General features: G+C 49.4%; 1 protein-coding gene across 3 annotated transcripts in view; it reads left to right on the top strand.

Annotated features, from left to right (window-relative positions):
• Positions 1 to 1,359: 1,359 nt before the first annotated feature.
• AACS (acetoacetyl-CoA synthetase) overlaps positions 1,360 to 20,855 on the top strand; it is an 82,187-nt gene continuing 62,691 nt past the window's right edge. For 2 of the 3 annotated variants that reach the window (XM_012447161.3, XM_064379579.1), the window contains exons 1-3: positions 1,360 to 1,641; positions 10,571 to 10,674; positions 13,454 to 13,574. In XM_012447161.3, the coding sequence (XP_012302584.2) occupies positions 1,509 to 1,641; positions 10,571 to 10,674; positions 13,454 to 13,574 (358 nt within the window). In that variant the 5' untranslated portion in view covers positions 1,360 to 1,508. The remainder of the gene's footprint in view (positions 1,642 to 10,570; positions 10,675 to 13,453; positions 13,575 to 20,855) is intronic. The other variant, XM_064379580.1, reaches the window with a different exon arrangement.

Below are 20,855 nucleotides of genomic sequence, written 5' to 3'. Positions count from 1 at the left end.
GGCAGGCGGATACCTGAGGTCAGGAGTTAGAGACCAGCTTGGCCAACATGGCGAAAACGCATCTATATACTAAAAATACAAAAATTGGCTGGGCGTGGTGGTCTGGGCCTGTAATCCCAGCTATTCGGGAGGCTGAGACAGGAGAATCACTTGAACCCAGGAGGCAGAGGTTGCAGTGAGCCGAGATCACTCCAGCTTGGGCAATAGAGCAAGACTCCATCTCAAAAAAAAAAAAAAAAAAAAGCAAAGGTGGGTCGGGGGCAGTGGCTCACTCTTGTAATCCCAGCACTTTGGGAAGCTGAGGTGGGCGGATCCTCTGAGGTCAGGGTTTCAAGACCAGACTGGTCAACATGGTGAAATCCGGTCTCTACAAAAATACAAAAATTAGCAGGGCATGATGGTGGGTGCCTGAAATCCAGCTACTCAGGAGGCTAAGGCAGGAGAATCGCTTGAACTTGGGAGGCAGAGGTTTCAGTGAGTCGAGATGGTGCCATTGCACTCCAGCCTGGGAGACTGAGTGGGACCCTGTTTCAAAACAAAACAAAACAAAACAAAACAAAAAACAGAAAAACGAAGTGGCAGGGGGCTTCCAGGTCATAGATAAGAGACAAATGGTTGCACTCTTTAGAGTTTCTGATTAGCCTCTCCAAAGGAGGCAATCATATATGCATTTATCTCAGTGAGCAGAGGGGTGACTTTGAATAGAATGGGAGGCAGGTTGGCTGGCCCTAAGCAGTTCCCAGCTTGACTTTTCCCTTAGTAGCTTAGTAGAGTGGGGCCCCACGATTTATTTTCCTTTCACAAATGTATATTTTCATACCCATTGGTATACTATGTATATTATTGCATTATGCTATGACATTATCTTGTGTATATACACGATGTATTTATTTGTTAATTGTCTCCCGTCTTCCTCACACCCGTACCTCTCCTGTTGACAGAAGGGCAAGAATTTTGCTTTGTTCGCTGCTGTATCCGCAAAACTCCCAAAAGTGCCCGGAATGCCGCAGGCGCTCAGTAAAGACCTGCAGGAAGAACTAGCGAATGAATGACGCACACGTGCAGGAGCCAGAGGACTCAGATGCCTGGTTTCTGCATCTGCTGCCCTAACGGCCTCCAGCTCCAGGTGAGGTTGGGGAGCCGGGGCCAAGGCACGTGCGCGCCCCTCACCCTCAGGCCCCTCCGTGCCCCGCCCCCTGCCGCGGGCTCGCGGCGAGCACTCCTTTGCGCGGCAGGACGCTCGGCGGAGGGTTACACGCGGATGGGCGGGGCCTGGACCAGGGGGCGGGGATTTGGGGGCGGGGCCCGCGGGGCGGGGCCTGGGCCAAGTGGCCTGCGGGGAAGTGGTGGCACCGGTTCAGACCGTCGCTCCCTGTCGCCGTCACCGCCGTCTCTTTCCTCCAGGACTCCCCGGCCGTCGACGCCTCCGTCCCCGGTCCCCGGCCCTCGCCGCAGCCCCGGCCACTGGTCCCCAGCCCTCGCTTAGCCCCGGCCGCCCCGCTGCCGCCATGTCCAAGGAGGAGCGCTCCGGGCGCGAGGAGATCCTGGAGTGCCAGGTGATGTGGGAGCCTGACAGCAAGAAGAACACGCAGATGGACCGCTTCCGGGCGGCCGTGGGCGCCGCCTGCGGCCTGGCGCTGGGTGAGAGCCGGGCTCGCGGCCGGGCCTGCGGGGGATGGCGGGGGTGACGTGCAGGGTGATTGGGGTGGTCTCCCCTTGGCTAGTTTCCTGCTCTGGGGCTGGAGGAGCCACTTGATGGCTGGGAGGCCTTCGGACTGCGGGGTTTTCCCTCCTATCTTGGGGAGCATCACCCCTCCACAGCACCTGCCAGCACCTCCTAACTCTGCGGCGTTTCCTCTGCATGTGGGGGTCGCCCTCTCCTCGGGAAGGTCACCCCTGTGGGGGCTTCCTCCTGGACATAGGGCCATTTTGACTTGCAGCTCTTCCTCTGTTTGTGGGGGTCCTTTGCCAGCCCCCAGTGCCGTGCACTCTGCCCCCCTGACCTCCCCCATTTCCAGCTGCCCGTGCTGGAGGCCAGCACCTAGAAGGATGCCCAGGTGGGAGCCCTTGCCCTCGTCCACACTCCCGGACCCCAAACAGAACCTAGTAAAAGACTTTCCAGCCATCCCCTTGAATCAGAAACTGCTTCTCTGGGTGTGGGTGGGTAGGGGTGCGCTTTCTGAGCTCTAGCTGATTTGCCCAACTACCAGCTCCATCTCTCCACCCCTGCCTCCCCTGGGTGTTCCTCCGGATTTTTAACTCAGGGTCTCTCCTCACCCTCTCCACCGGCGGCAGGGACTCCCTTGTTTCTGTTGGTGGCGTTACTGTTCTTGCCGAGGCTCACAGGAATGGACATCCCAGTCACCTGGCCGGCACCAGAAGTCTTGAGCTGCAGCCGCATGTCTTTCTCTCATCCCCTCCTTTGCAGCCCCACCCCACCCCACCCTCCCTGCCATGTGCCAGGGATTCTGGGGCCTCCTTTCCTCCTCTCTGAACAGTAGTTGGTTTTCCTGCTTCCTGCTTTTCCACCCATTTGCATCCTGCTTGCTTTGCCAAAGTAACCTTGAAGCACACAGGTCTTACTTTGCCACTCCTTGGCTCAGAAGTTCTCAGTGGTTCCTTCTTGACCACAGAATTGCAGGCGGCTGCCTGGCAGCTGCCAGGCCCTCCACAGCATGGGGATCTTCCACAGAGTCCCTTTCCTATGCTAAGACAGCGCTGTTCCTCTCCTTCCCTTTCTCTCGCTTGGAAACAGGTTTAGTCCTGTGGCAACCAGGGCTTCCGGACAGCAGCTGGTAAATCACTGTCTGTAGGATTAGGGCAGAACAGCCTGGAGACCCTGGAAGAAGCAGGAGGCTGCGATGTGGGATTAGGTTCTTCCTCTGTGTCACCTTGCCTATCCTCTGCCAGCAGTAATAGAATGCTGATCTGGTGCCTGTCCAGCCCTGATATTATGAAATAATTTCAGGGACAGGCAGCCCTGTGAGATGGGTGAAACCACCTGCCTCCATGGGAAGTGGCGAAGGAGGAGATCTATAATCTGACCACCTGGATTTTGAACTAGCTCTGCCATTTACCAGGGGGAAGTCATTAGATCTCCCCATGCCTCATTTCCTCATCTGTAAAATGGGCATAACAGGACCTGAGTCATTGGGCGCAACGTGAGATGGTCAAGCCCAGCACTCAGCTCTGCCCTGGGCCCATGGGGTTGTGAAGTAATCGTGAGCAAGTGCTGGGAGGGCCTGAGCAGCTGCGGAACTCCTTTCCCTCTTTCTAGGCTCTCAGATTGGCGGTCACGGGTCAGGTCTGGTCTGCAGACACACTGTTGAATTGCCTGCATTTAAAAGTTAGGAGAGGGGGCTGGGTGTGGGGGCTCACACCTGTCATCCCAGCACTTGGGGAGGCTGAGGTGGGTGGATCTTTTGAGCCTAGGAGTTTGAGACCAGCCTGGTCACTGCAGACGGTGAAAGAGTAGGTCCCTGGTTCAAATAAATAGAAGTTGTGAGAGCACATATGAAAAGCAAGCTTTCTAACCTCTGAGAACCCAAGGCCTGTGATGCTGGGTCTGCATTCCCAACGTGGCAGCCATTGTCGGGAACTGAGTGAGGCCCTTTCCTGGGCGTTTAGAGCTCAGTTTTTTATTTTTTCTTTTTTTTTCCAACAAGATCTTCAAGGTATAGAGCTCAGTTTTTGTTTGTTTGTTTGTTTTGAGATGGAGTCTGGCTCTGTAGCCCAGGCTGGAGTGCAGTGGCATGATCTTGGCTCACTGCCACCTCCACCTCCCCCGTCCTGGGTCAAGCAATTCTCCTGCCTCAGCCTCCAGAATAGCTGGGGTCACAGGCATGCGTCACTGTGCCCAGCTAATTTTTTTTTTTGCGTGTTTAGTAGAGATGGGGTTTTACCATGTTAGCCAGGCTGATCTCAAACTCCTGACCTCAGGTGATCCGCCCGCTTCGGCGTCCCAAAGTGCTGGGATTATAGGCATGAGCCACTGCGCCCAGCCCTCTCACCACTCTTGATGGTGATTTTCCACCTGCCTCTTCCCTTTCATATACCTGGCCCTGGAGGCTTTGGGCTTTGCTTGATGATCCAGCTCCAGTGCTATCTTTTTTGATTATTCTCTTTGAATATTTCTGCCTTCCCTCTTCTCTCCAAGCACGTGTACTTTGGGCTTTCCTCCTGCCCTGCCTTTTTCTGAATTTGTGAGCATTCTTCTTGCTTAAAGACAGTGCCCGTGAACTTGTATCGTCTGTGTCCCAGTAGAGGCTCGCTTGTAGCCTGTATACAGTACGGGGCCATGCTGTGGACGGGAGGTCTGCAGAGAGCGAGGCACACATCCTCAGCAGCCTTGCTCCAGCCCTGCAAGCCCCAAAGAGGAAGAGAGGGATGGACGTTCCCCACTCCGGCTGCCTCTCCCGTCAGCCTGTCTTCCCAGACCAAAGTTGGCAGGAAGTTTGTATCCCTGCATTTTGGGAGGCGTTGGTGGGGTCACCTACCCTCTTTTCCACTACCGAAGCTGCAGGTTAGTTGGTTCCTGTCACTGCATCCAGCCAAACCCACCTGTGCACTCCCTGTACACCCATGTAGGACTCTGGGGTGCTCTGATGCAGCTTCCTCGGGGGCGGCCGCAGCTCCAGCCTGGCATATGTGCATGTGGTTCCAGGCTCTAGCAAGCTCTGACAGATGTGCTACATGTACCAGCCCTCTGTAATTAGGGGGCAGGGAGGTGGCACCAGTTTCAAAGACATGCTCTTTTGGAGGACTGTGCCAAGTGTCCTTCTGTGTACCACAAGCTGCATGTTGGCTCTCTGTGCAAGCAGCTGGGGTGGAGTTTGCCAACAGATAGAAGACTTGGGCCCTGTTCTCAAATAGCTCAGGGTGGCTGGGGGAGAGCTCATGTGAAGACAGTGCCGCAAGTTAGTGGACACTGGGTGTCCCACAAATGGGGCATTGGTGTTGACATTTTGAGTACTGCACTACTGTGTGGCAGATGCACCTGATGCCGAACTTCAGAAGAATTTGTGTTCGGAGTTCCAAGCTAAGGAATCCGGGAGTGGCCAACCCGATTTATCCCTTGTCTGTGAGGAACATCTGAACCCCTGACCCATCCCATGGAACGCAAGCTCTATGTGAGGACCGAGGCCCTTTCTTTTGGGTTAAGTGAAGGTTACAGGTGGAAGGTGCTAGGGGAGGGTGCTAAGTGAAGGTGCTGTGTAAACTACATGCATTTTACAAGCGGCTGCGGTTCTTCTGTTCAGCCTGCTGCCCCCGGACCGTCCATGTAGGTGAGTTTCCAATAAAGCCTGTGTCATGTTCACTGCTTCCAGATCTCTGGAAACTGCTGCCATCTGTTGGAGTTAATAGGGGGTCCAGCACAACAGCAGTGGCTTAGCAGAGAATGTGGTTTAGAAGGGCAGGTAACCTGTAATCTCCGACAGCAGTGGCTTAGCAGAGAATGCGGTTTAGAAGGGCAGGTAGCCTGTAATCTCAGCTACTTGGGCGGCAGGGGCAGGAGGATTGCTTGAGTCCAGGAGTTTGAGGCTGCAGTGAGCCATGATCATGCCATTGCACTCTAGCTTGGGCAGAAGAGTGAGACCTTGTCTCTAAAAAAATGAATAAAGACAGGGCAGATAAAATAGTCAGCTGAGATTGGAAGGTGTGAGCTGGCCCAAATTTTCAAAGGTAGAGAGGAAGAAGGGCTGAAAATTCAGAAGCCTGTAGGGACCAGATAGGTGCCCAAGATATAATAATCGTTCCATTTAGTGAGCTCGCTCTATATGCCAGGCCCCCTCTGGCACCTGATATGTATCAGCTAATGTAATTCTCTCAATAATCATGCCAAGTAGCTGGGAGCTGTAGTCCCATTTCACAGCTGAACAAACCAAAGCATGAAGTCTCAGTTAAGACTTTTTAGCTGTCGGGGGCTGGGCACGGTGGCTTTCGCCTGTAATCCCAGCATTTCGGGAGGCTGAGGTGAGCGGATCCCCTGAAGGTCAGGAGTTCGAGACCAGCCTGGTCAACATGGTGAAACCCCATCTCTACTAAAAATACAAAAGGGCCGGGCATGGTGGCTCATGCCTGTAATCCTAGCACTTTGGAAGGCCAAGGTGGGTGGATCACTGAGGTCAGGAGTTCAAGACCAGCCTGACCAACATGGTGAAACCCCGTCTCTACTAAAAATACAAAAATTAGCCAGGCGTGATGGTGGGCGCCTGTAATCCCAACTACTCAGGAGGCTGAGGCCGGAGAATTGCTTGAACTTGGGAGGTGGAGGTGGCAGTGAGCCCAGATAGCACCATTGCACTCCAGCCTGAGTGACAGAGGGAGACTCCGTCCCCCGCCCCCACAAAAAAAAGAAATACACTAAAAATACAAAAATTAGCCAGGAGTGGTGGTATGCACCTGTAATCCCAGCTACTTGGGAGGCTGAGGCAGGAGGATTGCTGGAACCTGGGAGGCAGAGGCTGCAGTGAGCCGAGATTGTGCCATTGCACTCCAGCCTGGGTGACAGAGCAAGACTCTATCTCAAAAAAAAAAAAAAAAAAAAAAAAGACTTTGTAGCTGTAGGCGGTGGAGCTGTAGGCTGCCTTCTGGTCAGTTGTTGCCTCTGGCGTTTGCGTGAGGGCCAGATGAGCCTTGCTCCCAGTTCTAGCTAATTGTCACTATGTGGTGTGGACAAGGCATTTGTTATCTCTTGCTGGTGACAAATCAGCCCAAAAGTTAGCGACTTACACAAGAATAAACCTTTATTACCACTCAGTTTCTGTGGGCCAGGATTGGGGAGTGGCTAGCGGCAGGGTTCTAGCTTGGGGTCCCTCGGGCTGCAGTCATCTACAGGCTTGACCAGAGCTGCTGTGGGAACGCACCTGTCCCCGAGAGCTCACTCACATGTCAGTAAGTTAGTGCTAGTGGTGGCAACAAGGTAGTGTAGGAGGCGTCTGCCCTACGCCACTGAGGACTGCGTGAGCATCCTCACAACCCATCCCTGGCTTCTCCCGGAGCAGGTGACCCAAGAGGGCCATGTGGCTGCAGTGACCCTTACAACTTGGCCTTGGAAGTCATGTTTGACCGCTTCCACAGTACCCTGTTGGTACACAGATCACCCCTGCTCAGGTTGGGAAGGGGACCATCGAAGGGCATGAATGCCTGGAGGTGACAATTACTGGCTGATGACCACAGTCAAGTACTCACTTTTCTCAGGAGAAGCCAGAATTTCATTTAAAATGGATTTATAAGGCTGGGCATGGTGGCTCATGCCTGTAATCCCAGCACTTTGGGAGGCCGAGGTGTGCGGATCACCTGAGGTCAGGAGTTTGAGACCAGCCTGACCAACATAGAGAAACCCCATCTCTACTAAAAATACAAAGTTAGCTGGGTGTGGTGGCGCATGCCTGTAACCCCAGCTACTCGGGAGGCTGTGGCAGGAGAATCGCTTGAACCTGGGACGCAGAGGTTGTGGTAAGCCGAGATTGCGCCACTGCACTCCAGCCTGGGCAACAAGAGCGAAACTCTGTCTGAAAAAAAAAAAGAATTTATGTGCTTACTTTGGCAGCACATATACTAGGTAGAAAGATGATCATGATCCCTGCACATGGTGGACATGCACATCCACAAAGTAGACCTTAAAAACAAGAACAGGCTCTGAAGTGTGGGCAGCTTGTGTAGGCTGAATCAGACCTGGGCTTGCGGGTTGCAGCCTCCTCCCTGGTAGAGGCGGGGAGCATGGGAGCAGAAGAGTGTGTCTGAAGAGTCGTATTCAATGAGAAGGCTGAGTTGCCAACAGTGCGCAAGTTTCCATGTGAAGTCGCCACTCTTGCTGCAGTCTCCCAGGGTCCTTGTGGTGTCCAGATGCCTTTGTGGCTGCTTCCTTCCAGATTTGTGGGGCCGGCCATGTCTGCCTTCCTTAGCGATGCTGTTGGTGAATGTACTTTTGTGATAGGCTTTTATTTTTTTAATGGGGTCTCACTCTGTCACCCACCCAGGCTGGAGTGCAGGGGCAGGATCATAGCTCACTATAGTCTTGAGCTCAGGCTAAAGCGATCCTCTCAGCTGTCCCTGCTGCCCCAGTTCTCGTGATCCCTCTGAGCTCAGTGTGACGGAGGGCCATTCCTGGACACCACAGTCAGAGGGTACACTGCTGAAGGGCAGAGCATCATGTCTTTTCCTCTCTTCTCCCCCGGGGCTGGGAACAGTGAGGATGGACAATCTTTTGTTTGTTTTTTATGAGATGGAGTTTCCCTCTTATTGCCCAGGCTGGAGTGCAGTGGCGTGATCTCGGCTCCACCTCCCGGGTTCAAGCGATTCTCCTGCCTCAGCCTCCCAAGTAGTTGGGATTACAGGCATGTGCCACCACGCTCAGCTAATTTTGTATTTTTAGTAGAGACGGGATTTCTCCATGTTGGTCAGGCTGGTCTCAGACTCCCAACTTCAGGTGATCTGCCCTCCTCGTCCTCCCAAAATGCTGGGATAACAGACGTGAGCCACCATGCCCTGCCGCGATGGGCAATCTTGATTGACTGATGGCAGTAAGATAATTCAGCTCAGTGGTGGTATTATGCCTTCCCCCATTCCTGATACCTCATTGGCCATCTTCCTGATATGTTATTATATCCCTGCCAGTCTCTGCCTTCCTGGAGCCCCAGCAGGGCTGTGCTTTGCAACAGAAGCACTGTATTTTGGCTTCACTTGGTCCCCCATAGGATGAAATTCTCCTAAGGGCCTATTGGTTCACTGCGACCAGTCCACTTGGATCCTATGCACTTGAGAGGGTAAAGAGTCCTCAGCTAGGCTGGGGTCAGTTTCGCAGTGAAGTCAAATTTCCTTTAGGACTTAAATACCTCTCCTTGTATCACTTTCCAGTTCATGTCTGGCTGGTGGGGAAAAGTTGTTTTGAATGTAATTGAGTGGAATCTGCAAGGAGGAACTCCCCTGGGCATAAAAAGTTAGATGGTTGTGGAGTAGAAGGAGGGAGATCTTTTACCATATAACTTTTAAATTTTTTTCTTCTTATTTTGAAACGGAGTTTCGCTCTTGTTACCCAGGCTGGAGTGCAATGGCACGATCTCGGCTCACCACAACCTCCGCCTCCTGGGTTCAGGCAATTCTCCTGCCTTAGCCCCCGAGTAGCTGGGATTACAGGAATGCGCCACCATGCCCAGCTAATTTTTGTGTTTTTTAGTAGAGACCGGGTTTCACCATGTTGACCAGAATGGTCTCGATCTCTTGACCTTGTGATCCACCCGCCTCGGCCTCCCAAAGTGCTGGGATTACAGGCGTGAGCCACCGCGCCCGGCCTTACCATATAACTTTTTATACTTCTGTAATTTTGAGTCTTGTGAACATATTGCTTATTCAAAAATCACAATAAGTAACTTGCCCCCGACCCCCAAACTTTATACTATGGCCTTGAGAAGTCATCAACAGACTACCAGTTTTGAACTTCTGGGTTTTCCAAGGTATTGACTTAATTTTCTTTTTTTGTTTTTTTTGGATTATTTACCAGATTTTGTATTTGCAAAAAGTGAAAATGTATCAATATTCATTGTATGGTTGTCTTTTTGAATCTATGTTTCATAATGTGATTTTTTGCTACTTTATTAATAGACGGTGATTTTTATACTTAGTATTTCTGATAGAAATGATTACAACATAGGAAAAAAGTGGCTGCTGTTTTGCTTTGAATACTAGATAGCAAAAAATATTATGAAAATGTTATATATACATATATATCTATACATATATAAATATGTATAAATATCTATACATATATGTGCATATTTATATGTATATACATATATAGCGATGTATACATATATGTATACATATATACACATGTATACATATATACATATATATGGATATATGTATAATCTCATATATACATATAAAATATTTTTAAAAATTATAAAAATGTTATATATACACATCTCATGTATATAAAATCATATAATCTCATGTATTATATTAAGGGGGAATAATAATGTCCTTATTTACAGTTGAAGATGATGTGACACTAAAAGATAACTTTTCATTAAGGGGGGAATAATAATGTCCTCGTTTGTAATTTGCTAAGTTGACTTAATTTTCTAAGGTTGTATGGTATAATAATGGCAAACTCCTAATGCCGCTGTGGTCACTTCCAAGGCCCTGTTCTAAGCACTTTCTACATGTGCTCATTTAAATCCTCACAATAGCCTGGTGGCTTGAGGGGGGCTGTTAATTATCCCCATTTTGTACTTGCCTGAGGTCACAAAGCTAATAAATGGCTGAACCAGGATTTGAACCCAGGCATTCGGGCTCCAGAATCTGTGTTCTTCGGCATGGTGGCTAAGATATAAAATCACTGAAGATGACTCAAAAAATCACCGCTTCAGCTTTTGTTCTTTTTGGGGACTAGAGGTGTTGGGTTTGTGTCAATAAAAATTAAGCTCCTTCCTCCGCCAGACCATTTCTCCTCAGATGACTTTGGCTTGCTTGGATACGCCCGAGGCTCCTGAGGTGGTGTGTCCATCTTATTAATGAATTGCTGAGATTTCCCTCCTAAGGTTAATCTGAACTATTTTATTTTTAGAGAATTATGATGACTTGTACCATTGGTCTGTTGAGTCATATTCAGACTTCTGGGCAGAGTTCTGGAAATTCAGTGGAATCATCTTCTCACGCACGTATGATGAGGTGAGTAGAGATTTTCTGTGCATGTGATCTCTTTATTTCTGTGGCGGCACTTCAAAGTGAAATGCTAATTTTGGGGAATATGGAATTGTATCTTCTTTTCACAATCTCATATGGATGGGAAAAAGTCATTGCCTTAGAGAACTGGCTTGAAATTATCGCAGACTCATTGAGAACTTTGCAGCCCGCTGTGTGGGGACCCCATGCTCTGTCCCGGGAACTTGAGTGATCGTAAATAGTAGTTTTTTTTTTGTTTGTTTGCTTTTAATTTTAAAATATTTGGGGCTGGGTGTAGTGGCTTATACCTATAATCCCAGCACTCTGATAGACCAAGATGGGAGGATCTCTTGAGCCCAGGAGTTTGAGAGCAGGCTGGGCAACATAGCAAGACCGTGTCTACAAAAAAATAAATTAGCTGACATGGTGGTGCATGCCTGTGGTCCCAGCTACTCAGGAGGCTGAGGTGGGAGGATCGGTTGAACCCAGGAGGCCGAGGCTTCAGTGAGCTATGATTGTCCCACTGCACCCAGCCTGGGCTATAGAGCCAGACCCTGTCTCAAAAAAAAAAAAAGGTTTAATTATGTTAAAATACATGTATCATAAACTTTTATGTATGTAACCATCTTAACTATTTTTCTTTTTTTTTTTTTTTTTTGAGATGGAGTTTTGCTCTTGTTACCCAGGCTGGAGTGCAATGGCGCGATCTCGGCTCACCGCAACCTCCGCCTCCTGGGTTCAGGCAATTCTCCTGCCTTAGCCTCCTGAGTAGCTGGGATTACAGGCACGCACCACCATGCCCAGCTAGTTTTTTGTATTTTTAGTAGAGACGGGGTTTCACCATGTTGACCAGGATGGTCTCGATCTCTTGACCTCATGATCCACCCGCCTTGGCCTCCCAAAGTGCTGGGATTACAGGCGTGAGCCACCGTGCCCGGCCCCATCTTAACTATTTTTAACTGTACACTTCAGTGATATTAAGTACATTTACATTGTGGTAGGTTTTTTTTTTCGAGACGGAGTCTCGCTATGTCACCCAGGCTGGAGTGCAATGGTGTGGTCTCAGCTCACTGCAACTTCTGCCTCCTGGGTTCAAACGATCCTCCTGCTTCGGCCTCCTGAATAGCTGGGACTACAGGTGTGCGCCACCACACCTGGCTAATTTTTGTATTTTTAGTAGAGATGGGGTTTCGCTATGTTGGCCAGGCTAGTCTTGAACTCCTGAGCCTGTGATCTGCCTGCCTCGGCCTCCCAAAGTGCTGGGATTACAGATGTGAGCCACTGTGCCTGGACTTTTTTTTTTTTTGAGATGGAGTTTCACTCTTGTTGCCCAGGCAGGAGAGCAATGGCATGATTTCAGCTCACTGCAACCTCCGCCTCTGGGGTTCAAATGATTCTCCTGTCCCAGCCTCTTGAGTAGCTATGATTACAGGCATGCGCCACCATGCCCAGCTAATTTTGTATTTTTAGTAGAAACAGTGTTTCTCCATGTTGGTCAGGCTGGTCTCAAACTCCTGACCTCAGGTGATCTGCCTGCCTCACTCAGCCTCCCAAAGTGTTGGGATTACAGGCATAAGCCACTGTGCCCAGCCTTTTTCTTTTTTTTTTTTTTTGAGACAGTCTTGCTCTATCACCCAGGCTGGAGTGTAGTGGTGTCATCTTGGCTCACTGCAACCTCTGCCTCCCAGTTTCTAGCAATTTTCCTGCCTCAGCCTCCTGAGTAGCTGGGATTATAGTCATATGCCACCATGCCTGGCTGATTTTTGTATTTTTAGTAGACATAGGATTTCGCAGTGTTGCCCAGGCTGGCCTCAAACTCCCAACCTCAGGTGATCCACCTGCCTCGGCCTCCCAAAGTGCTGGGATTACAGGTGTGAGCCACCATGCCTGGCCACATTGTCATAGTTTTTTAAACTACTGGAGTTAATGTTATTTATTTATTTTTTTGAGATGGAGTTTTGCTCTTGTTGCCCAGGCTGGAGCACCGTGGCTGAATCTCGGCTCACTGCAACCTCTACCACCTGGGTTCAAGCAATTCTCCTGTCTTAGCCTCCCAAGTAGCTGGGATTACAGGCATGTACCACCCTGCCTGGCTAATTTTGTGTTTTTAGTAGAGATGGGGTTTCTCCATTTTGGTCAGGCTGGTCTGAAACTCCCGACCTCAGGTGATCTGTCCTCCTCGGCCTCCCAAAGTGCTGGGATTATAGGTATGAGCCACTGTGCCTAGCTAGGAGTTTTGTTATTTTTGTAACCTGGAGTTTAGAAAACTTTTCAACTCCTTACACTGTAAATCAATATGTATCTGGGAACAGGGAGTGCTCTTGTTCAAAGTCTAATTTATTGTCTCTTTGGGGCAAATCATTTTGAAATGTTGATCTTTTGGGACTTTGACAATAAAAATCAAGGTTCCAGGACCCCAAGGAAGGAAGCAAAGGCTGAAACTCCCGGAAGTTGTGGGAAAGGGGCAGGTGGTCCCCGGAGCTTGCTCTTCTGGGCAGAGCCTGATGTGTTGGACGTCGTCTTTGTCTTCAGTATCTCTCATTAAGTAGGTGCTTAATAAATATTTGTGGAATGCATACATTACTGGGATGGTTATTTTCCCTTGCATTAATTCCTACTTTCAGTTTCTAGCCTTTAGGCCAGTTTAGAGTTCAGTCTATAAAATGATTTAAAAATGCTCTGGGCCAGTGAGTTAGCCAGCTTCCCGGGCAGCAGAACCGCGTTTAGCTCACGTGCGGCCGAGGTCTCGTGTGTGCGCATCTCAGTTTGTTGTGGTTCTCTACAGGTTGTGGACACGTCGAAAGGAATCGCAGATGTCCCCGAGTGGTTCAAAGGCAGTCGTCTCAACTATGCAGAAAACCTCCTGCGGCACAAAGAGAATGACAGAGTGGCCCTCTACGTTGCAAGTGAGTCCTTATGGCGAGACCCGGGGTTTCCTCCGTGGAAGTCCTAGATGGTGCGTGTGTGCGGTGCCACATGTTTGAAGAGATGGGATTTTTAAACCATAGGTTGGCACCTTTCTGATGTAATTAAGATTTCTGTTGTCTTTATTTTATTTTATTTTATTTATTTATTTATTTTTGAGACAGAGTTTCGCTCTTGTTACCCAGGCTGGAGTGCAATGGTGCCATCTCGGCTCACCGCAGCCTCCGCCTCCTGGGTTCAAGCAATTCTTCCGCCTCAGCCTCCTGAGTAGCTGGGACTACAGGTGCGCGCCACCATGCCCAGCTAATTTTTGTATTTTTAGTAGAGACGGGGTTTCACCTCGTTGACCAGGATGGTCTCGATCTCTTGACCTCGTGATCCACCCGCCTCGGCCTCCCAAAGTGCTGGGATTATAGGCTTGAGTCACCGCGACCGACCTCTGTTGACTTTATTTTTGCTGGAGAGGGGAGAGGGCCAGTGTGGTCATGTTTTACAGGCAAAATGGAGATACTCAGTATTAAGTAACCGGCTCTCATCACACAGAGAGTTAGTGATGGAACTGTAACTAGAATCTCTTCCCACTGGCTTTTCCTTTTAAATAAAGTTGAGGCTGGGCGCAGAGGCTGGGCATGGTGGCCCAGGCTGGAGCACACTGGCATGATCATGAATGGCTCACTGCAGCCTCAGTCTCCCAGGCTCAAGCAATCCTCCCACCTCAGCTTCCTGAGTAGCTGGGACTAGAGGCACACAGCACTGTGCATGGCTGTTTTTTTTTTTTTTTTTTAAATAGAGACAGGTCTTGCTATGTTCCCTGGCAGGTCTTGAAATCTGGGGCTCAGGCAGTCCTCCCATCTCGGTTTCCCAGAATGCTGGGATTTCAGACATAAGCCACTGCACTCGGCCCCTGTGTAGCTTTTAAAAATTTATTATTTATTATTTTTTTATTTTTTTGAGATGGGAGTCTCGCTCTGTTGCCCAGAGTAGAGTGCACTGTGGCACGATCTTGGCTCACTGCAACCTCTGCCTCCTAGGTTTAAGCAATTTTCCTGCCTCAGCCTCCTGAGTAGCTGGGATTATAGACATGTGCCACCACACTCAGCTAACTGTTTTTTTGGTATTTTTAGTAGAGACGGGGTTTCAACACGTTGGTCTGGCTGGTCTCAAACTCCGACCTTGTAATCCACCTGCTTTGGCCTCAGAAAGTGTTGGGATTACAGGCGTGAGCCAGCATTATTTTCTAAATTGTATGTTTAGCAAGAGCTTACTGGACACTCATTTTTGTCTATGACATCTTGCAATATAAGACTCAAAAATAAACTGAAGTCATGATCTGCCTCCAGGATGTTATATTCTAATCATGGAAATAAGGCCAACATACACAACAACAGTTGACAGTTGGCAGTCTGTATTAAATGCCAAAATGAGTCTCCGTGTTGGCATATTTTTTTCTTTTGAGATGGAGTCTTTCTGTGTCGCCCAGGCTGGAATGCAGTGATCTTGGTTTGCTGCAACCTCTGTTTCTGGGTTCAGGTGATTCTTCTGCCTCACCCTCCTGAGTAAGCTGGAACTACAGGCGTCTGCCACCATGCCTGGCTAATTTTTATATTTTTATTAGAGATGGGGTTTCATCATATTGGCCAGTCTGGTCTCGAACTCCTGACCTCAAGTGATCGACCCACCTTGGCCTCCCAAAGTGCTGGGACTACAGATGTGAGCCACTATGCCCAGCCTGAGTTGGCAATTTTTATTAGAAGCCAGAGAAATATTAATTCACTATGGTGCAAAATGCTCATCAGAAAGCAAATTTCCATTTTCTTAAATTTCCAAGAAACTTCACTTGCTCCCTAGATCAACATGAGAAACCAAACCACTGGAAACAGGCCCCGAGTGGCCCCACCCAGGTTGCAGAGCAGGGCCTCCCTTCTGCCATCATGGGAAGGACCGAGAGCCCCTGTGCAGTTTAAAGATCACAGCAGTCAGTTCCCCCCGAAACTTACTGGAGCACGTCTTCCAGGGCTGGGGCCCAGGCTTCCATGTATTTTTTTTTTTTTTTTGAGATGAAATCTTGCTCTATTGCCCAGGCGGGAGTGCAGTGGTGTGATCTCGGCTCACTGCAACCTCTGCCTCCTGGGTTCAAACAATTATCTGTCTCAGCCTCCCAAGTAGCTAGGGTTACAGGTGCTTGCTACCACGCCCAGCTAATTTTTTGTATTTTTAGTAGAGATGGGGTTTCACCATCTTAGCCAAGCTGGTCTTGAACTCCTGACCTCGTGATCCACCCGCCTAGACCTCCCAAAGTGCTGGGATTACAGGTGTGAGCTACCGCGCCTGGCCTCCTATGGTCATTTCTAATGTGTATTCCTGGTGAAGTCATGGAGCAAAGTATTGATGTACCAGCTGGGCTGTTCAGTGTTCCATTCTCCTTTCCTTGGTTCCCAGCCTTGACACAGTCAGGGTGTAGTAGATGGGTGGCCTGGGGCCAGGGCTCCATCTGGCTCTCCCTTCCCCGTTGCGTGCCCGCCTGCCTGTTCATCCTCTCATTCCTCAGATGTATATCAAATGTCTCCTCTGTGCAAGAAGAGTTGAATGGAATAGACAAGCTCCCTGCTCTGGGGGGCAGGTTGATGTTCTAGGGGGAAAGCGTGGTGGTTTAACAATAAGTAAGAAAACCTAGAATAAAATTCCAGATAGCGCTTAGTGCTTGGAAGAGTAAGTGCAGCATCGTGATGGGAAAGGGATGATGGGGTAGGGTGCAGGCTGTTTTAGACAGGGCTGCCAGGGAAAGCCTGTTTGGAGGAGGTGAGATCTGAGCAGAAACTTGAAGAAGAAAAAGAAGAAGAAGAAGCCTTCCTCTGGCTGTCCCCTGTACCTGGAGTCTCCTCCCCCCACCTCTGCCAAAGTCACGTTCCCAGGCACAGGGAACAGCTAGAAGAAGGCCTTGGGCTGGAGGAAGCTCTAGGGCTGTGGGGAACAGCCAGGAAGGCTGAGCTGGGGGGCCTCGGTGGTGGGTCCAGGAGCGTGCAGGGTGTGAGAGGCAGTAGGCCGTCCTCTTCCACGGTGACCTGGCTGCTGGTAGAGAATGGGAAGGGAGGCCGTCCTCTTCCACGGTGACCTGGCTGCTGGTAGAGAACGGGAAGGGAGGCCGTCCTCTTCCACGGTGACCTGGCTGCTGGTAGAGAACGGGAAGGGATTGCATCATGGGAAAGGAGACTTAGGAGGCCGCCCCAGCTCTGCATCCCCAGTGTTACCCTCTGGCAGTGGCGGAGGTGGCTCAGAGGCAAGATTCTGGGACTCGCGGAAGTGTCCACAGTGATACCAGGTTTTCAGGAAACTCATGATAGTAAGTCCCAGCTTCATAAAGATGGATCAGTGAGGACACCCCTCCAGGATTTCTTTACATTCCTTAAAGTCCGGTGATTCCCTCACTGTTTCAGAAGAAGGCATGGTTTACACCCGTGTTTCAGGAGCATGCTGCCTGCGTAACTAGGCAGGCCCACAGCATGTCCCTGTGAATCTTCAGACATTAGTCTGAGGCAGACCCAGGTGGGAGACTCTGGCCCGGGCTCTGGGAAGGGGAGTGGTAGGAGTTAAAGATTCTTTTTTGTCCCTTTTTTTTTTTTTGAGACAGGGTCTCACTCTGTTGCCCAGGCTGGAGTGCAGTGGAATGATTGTGGCTCACTGCAGTCTTTACTTCCCAGGCTCAAGTGATCCTCCCATCTCAGTCTCTTGAATAGCTGGGACCACAGGCATGCACCACTGTGTCTGGCTATTTTTTTTTTTTTGAGATGGAATCTTGCTTTGACACCCAGGCTGGAGTGCAGTAGTACAATCTTGGCTCACTGCAACCTCTGCCTCCCGTGTTCAGGTGATTCTCCTGCCTCTGCCTCCCAAGTAGCTGGGACTACAGGCATGCACCACCATGCTCAGGTAATATTTGTGTTTTTAGTAGAGATAGGCTTTTACTGTGTTGGTCAGGCTGGTCTTGAACTCTTGACCTTGTGATCCGCCTATGTTGGCCTCCCAAAGTGCTGGGATTATAAGTGTGAGCCACCATGCCCAGCCAGGCTAATTTATTAAAAGTTTTTTTTGTAGAAATGAAGTTCCACATTGCCCAGGCTGGTCTCGATCTCCTGGGCTGAAGCAATCCACCCACTTTGACCTCCAAAAGTGCTGGGATTACAGGCATGAGCCACCACGCCCAGCCAGGTCTTTTTTTCCAATTGACATATAATTCATATACCACAGAAATACCCTTTTAAAGCACACAGCTCAGTGGTGTTTAGCACTTTCAAGAGGTTGTGCAGCCACCACCTCTAATTTCAGAACATTTCCATTTTCTGAAAGAAAACCTCATTCCAATTAGCAGTCGCTCCCCATTCCTGCCTCCCCAGCTCCTGGCACCCACCTGTCTGCTTTCTTCCATGGATTTCCCTGTTGTGGTCATGTCATAGAACTGGATTATACAATATGTGACCTTTTGTGACTGGTTGCTTTTGCTCAGCACGGTGTCACCAAGGTTCATCCACACTGTAGCCTGGATCAGTATTTCATTTGTTTTGTGTCCTGATAATCTTCTACAGTGTGGATAGACCACGTTTTACTGATCCTTCAGAGGCTCCTATGAGGCTGGCCTGCCCCAGGCACTGCGATGCATGTGGGGACGTCCCTAGGGTGGCAACCCAGTCAACCCAGTCACCTCTCGTAATCCTGTGATGGAGAATGAGAACACTGTCTCTCTTTTCTTTTCCTGGTCCCTTTATATATGTGTGCTTCAACCCAGTGTCTCAGACGCTTCATGAGGTCCTGGTTTCTCCTGGAAAGTAGAAACTGTCAAATGTGAATCTTCTTAAAAAAACCAAGGCTCCAAAACTAAAAATCAGTAATATACTTGAGTCCTAGTGATGAAATAAGCCAGTCTTCCCAGAACTTGTAATACGGGTGTCTGGGTGGAGACCGAACTGGGTGGGGTGTCTCTCTCTCTCAGTTATATACCGTGTGGGCTGAGCTCAGCCAGTTGCCTTTTATTTTTTTAAACCCAGCCCTGTCTCGAGGGTGGGTTAAGGCGGTAGGGTTATAATTCTGTGTCTGTTTCACACCCCCCACCCCTTTACCTTAACCTCTCTCCTCTTCACTCCCACCTTCTCTTCCCTTTTAAATATTTTAGCCCCTTCTTTTTTTTCTTTTTTCTTTCCTTTTTTTTGTCTTTTTTCGAGACGGAGTTTTACTCTTGTTACCCAGGCTGGAGTGCAATGGCACGATCTTGGCTCACCGCAACCTCCGCCTCCTGGGTTCAAGCAATTCTCCTGCCTTAGCCTCCTGAGTAGCTGGGACTACAGGTGCGCGCCACCATGCCCAGCTAATTTTTGTATTTTTAGTAGAGACGGGGTTTCACCATGTTGACCAGGATGGTCTCGATCTCTTGACCTCATGATCCACCCGCCTCGGCCTCCCAAAGTGCTGGGATAATAGGTGTGAGCCACCGCGCCCAGCCTTCTTTTTTCTTTTTGCGACGGGGTCTAGCTCTGTCACCCAGGCTGGAGTTCAGTTTCTTGATCACGGGTCACTGCAACCTCCACCTCCCTAGTTCAAACAATCCTTCCACCTCAACCTTCTGAGTAGCTAGGGTTGCATGCCTGTGCCACCACACCCAGCTAATTTTTGTATTTTTAGTAGAGTTGGGGTTTCACCATGTTTGCCAGGCTGGTCTCGAACTCCTGACCTTCAGTGATCTGCCCATCTCAGCCTCCAAAGTGCTGGACCTACAAGCGTGAGCCACCTCGCCTGCCAGAGCCCCTTCTTTTAATGAGCTTTTCCCTTCCTTGTGGGAATAAGTACCCTTCAGCTAGTGATCACAGTTAATTTACAAATTGGAGCCCTTACTTAAGCAGTACCTGAGCAGCTGATTATTGGCTTGGGGGCTTTAAGATCATTGTGTTTTGTTTTCTGCATGTTTTCCTGACTTATGTACCCAGCTGCGTGCATGTGCTCACGCTCTGCTCCACGCTCACTCAGGCATTCTCAGCAGAACTCATCTCTCCTATGGATGATCCCCGTCAAAGCCACGAGATGCCCTAATTAAAAAATATATATATATGTGCACAGTTGCCTTCACGCTCCAGCGAGTGGAGCAAACGACAGGCAATAGCATCGGTGTTGAGATGGTTAGAACAGCTGCCTGCGTAGCACATTTCGTTCGTGAAGAGTAGCTATCAGGTTTACGAGTATTTTCATACGATAGAAAGTTACCTGGGCTGGGAATGTGGGAGAGGTAAGGAAAAGGCTGCCCCAAGGCAGCTAGGAAAGGATGAAGGGGAAACGCTTACAACTCTAGGCAGATAGGAACAAAAAATGATTTTTTTTTTGAGATGGAGTTTCACTCTTGTTGCCCAGGCTGGAATGTAATGGTGTGATCTTTGCTTACTGCAGCCTCTGCCTCCTGGGTTCAAGATATTCTCCTGCCTCAGCCTCCTGAGTAGCTGGGATTACAGGCACATGCCACTATGCCTTGCTCATTTTGTATTTTTATTAGAGACTGGGTTCAACCATATTGACCAGGCTGGTCTTGAACTCCTGACCTCAAGTGATCCACCTGCCTCGGTTTCCCAAAGTGCTGAGATTACACGTGTGAGCCACCATTCCCAGCCTGATTTTTTTTTTTTTTGAGACAGGGTCTTGATCTATTTCCCAGACTGGAGTGCAGTGATGCAGTCACGACTCACTGCACACTTGACCTGGGTTCAAGAGATTCTACCACTTCAACCTCCCAAGTAACAGCCTCCCAAGTAACAGGCATGCGCCACCATGGCTGGTTATTTAAATTTTTTTTTTTTTTTTTTAAGAGATAGGGTCCTCCCTATGTTGCCTAGGCTGGTCTTGAACTCCTGGGTTCAAGTGATCCTCCCATCTCAGTCTCTCAAAGTGCTGGGATTACAGGTGTGAGCTATAATATCTGGCTGGAAAAAGTCAGATTTATGCCAAAGGGAAATCAGGGTGTTTATTTGCTTTGGAAAAGAAATAATTTGTGTTATAGAATTGAAAAGTGATGATCAGTTGGGCGCGATGGCTCACGCCTGTAATTTCAGCACTTTGGGAGGCTCAGGTGGGTGGATCATGAGGTCAAGAGATCAAGACCATCCTGGCCAACATGATGAAACCCTGTCTCTACTAAAAATAAAAATTAAAAAAAAATTACCTAGGTGTGGTGGTGCCCACCTGTAGTCCCAGCTACTCGGGAGGCTGAGACAGGAGAATCACTTGAACAT

The sequence above is a fragment of the Aotus nancymaae genome, unplaced genomic scaffold (genome assembly GCF_030222135.1).
Source record: "Aotus nancymaae isolate 86718 unplaced genomic scaffold, 86718_ANA_hifiasm-v0.15.2.pri h1tg000021l, whole genome shotgun sequence".
NCBI classification, from domain to species: Eukaryota; Metazoa; Chordata; class Mammalia; order Primates; family Aotidae; genus Aotus; species Aotus nancymaae.
Note: the sequence above shows the minus strand (reverse complement) of the source record. Positions and strands in the feature narration are given on the sequence as shown.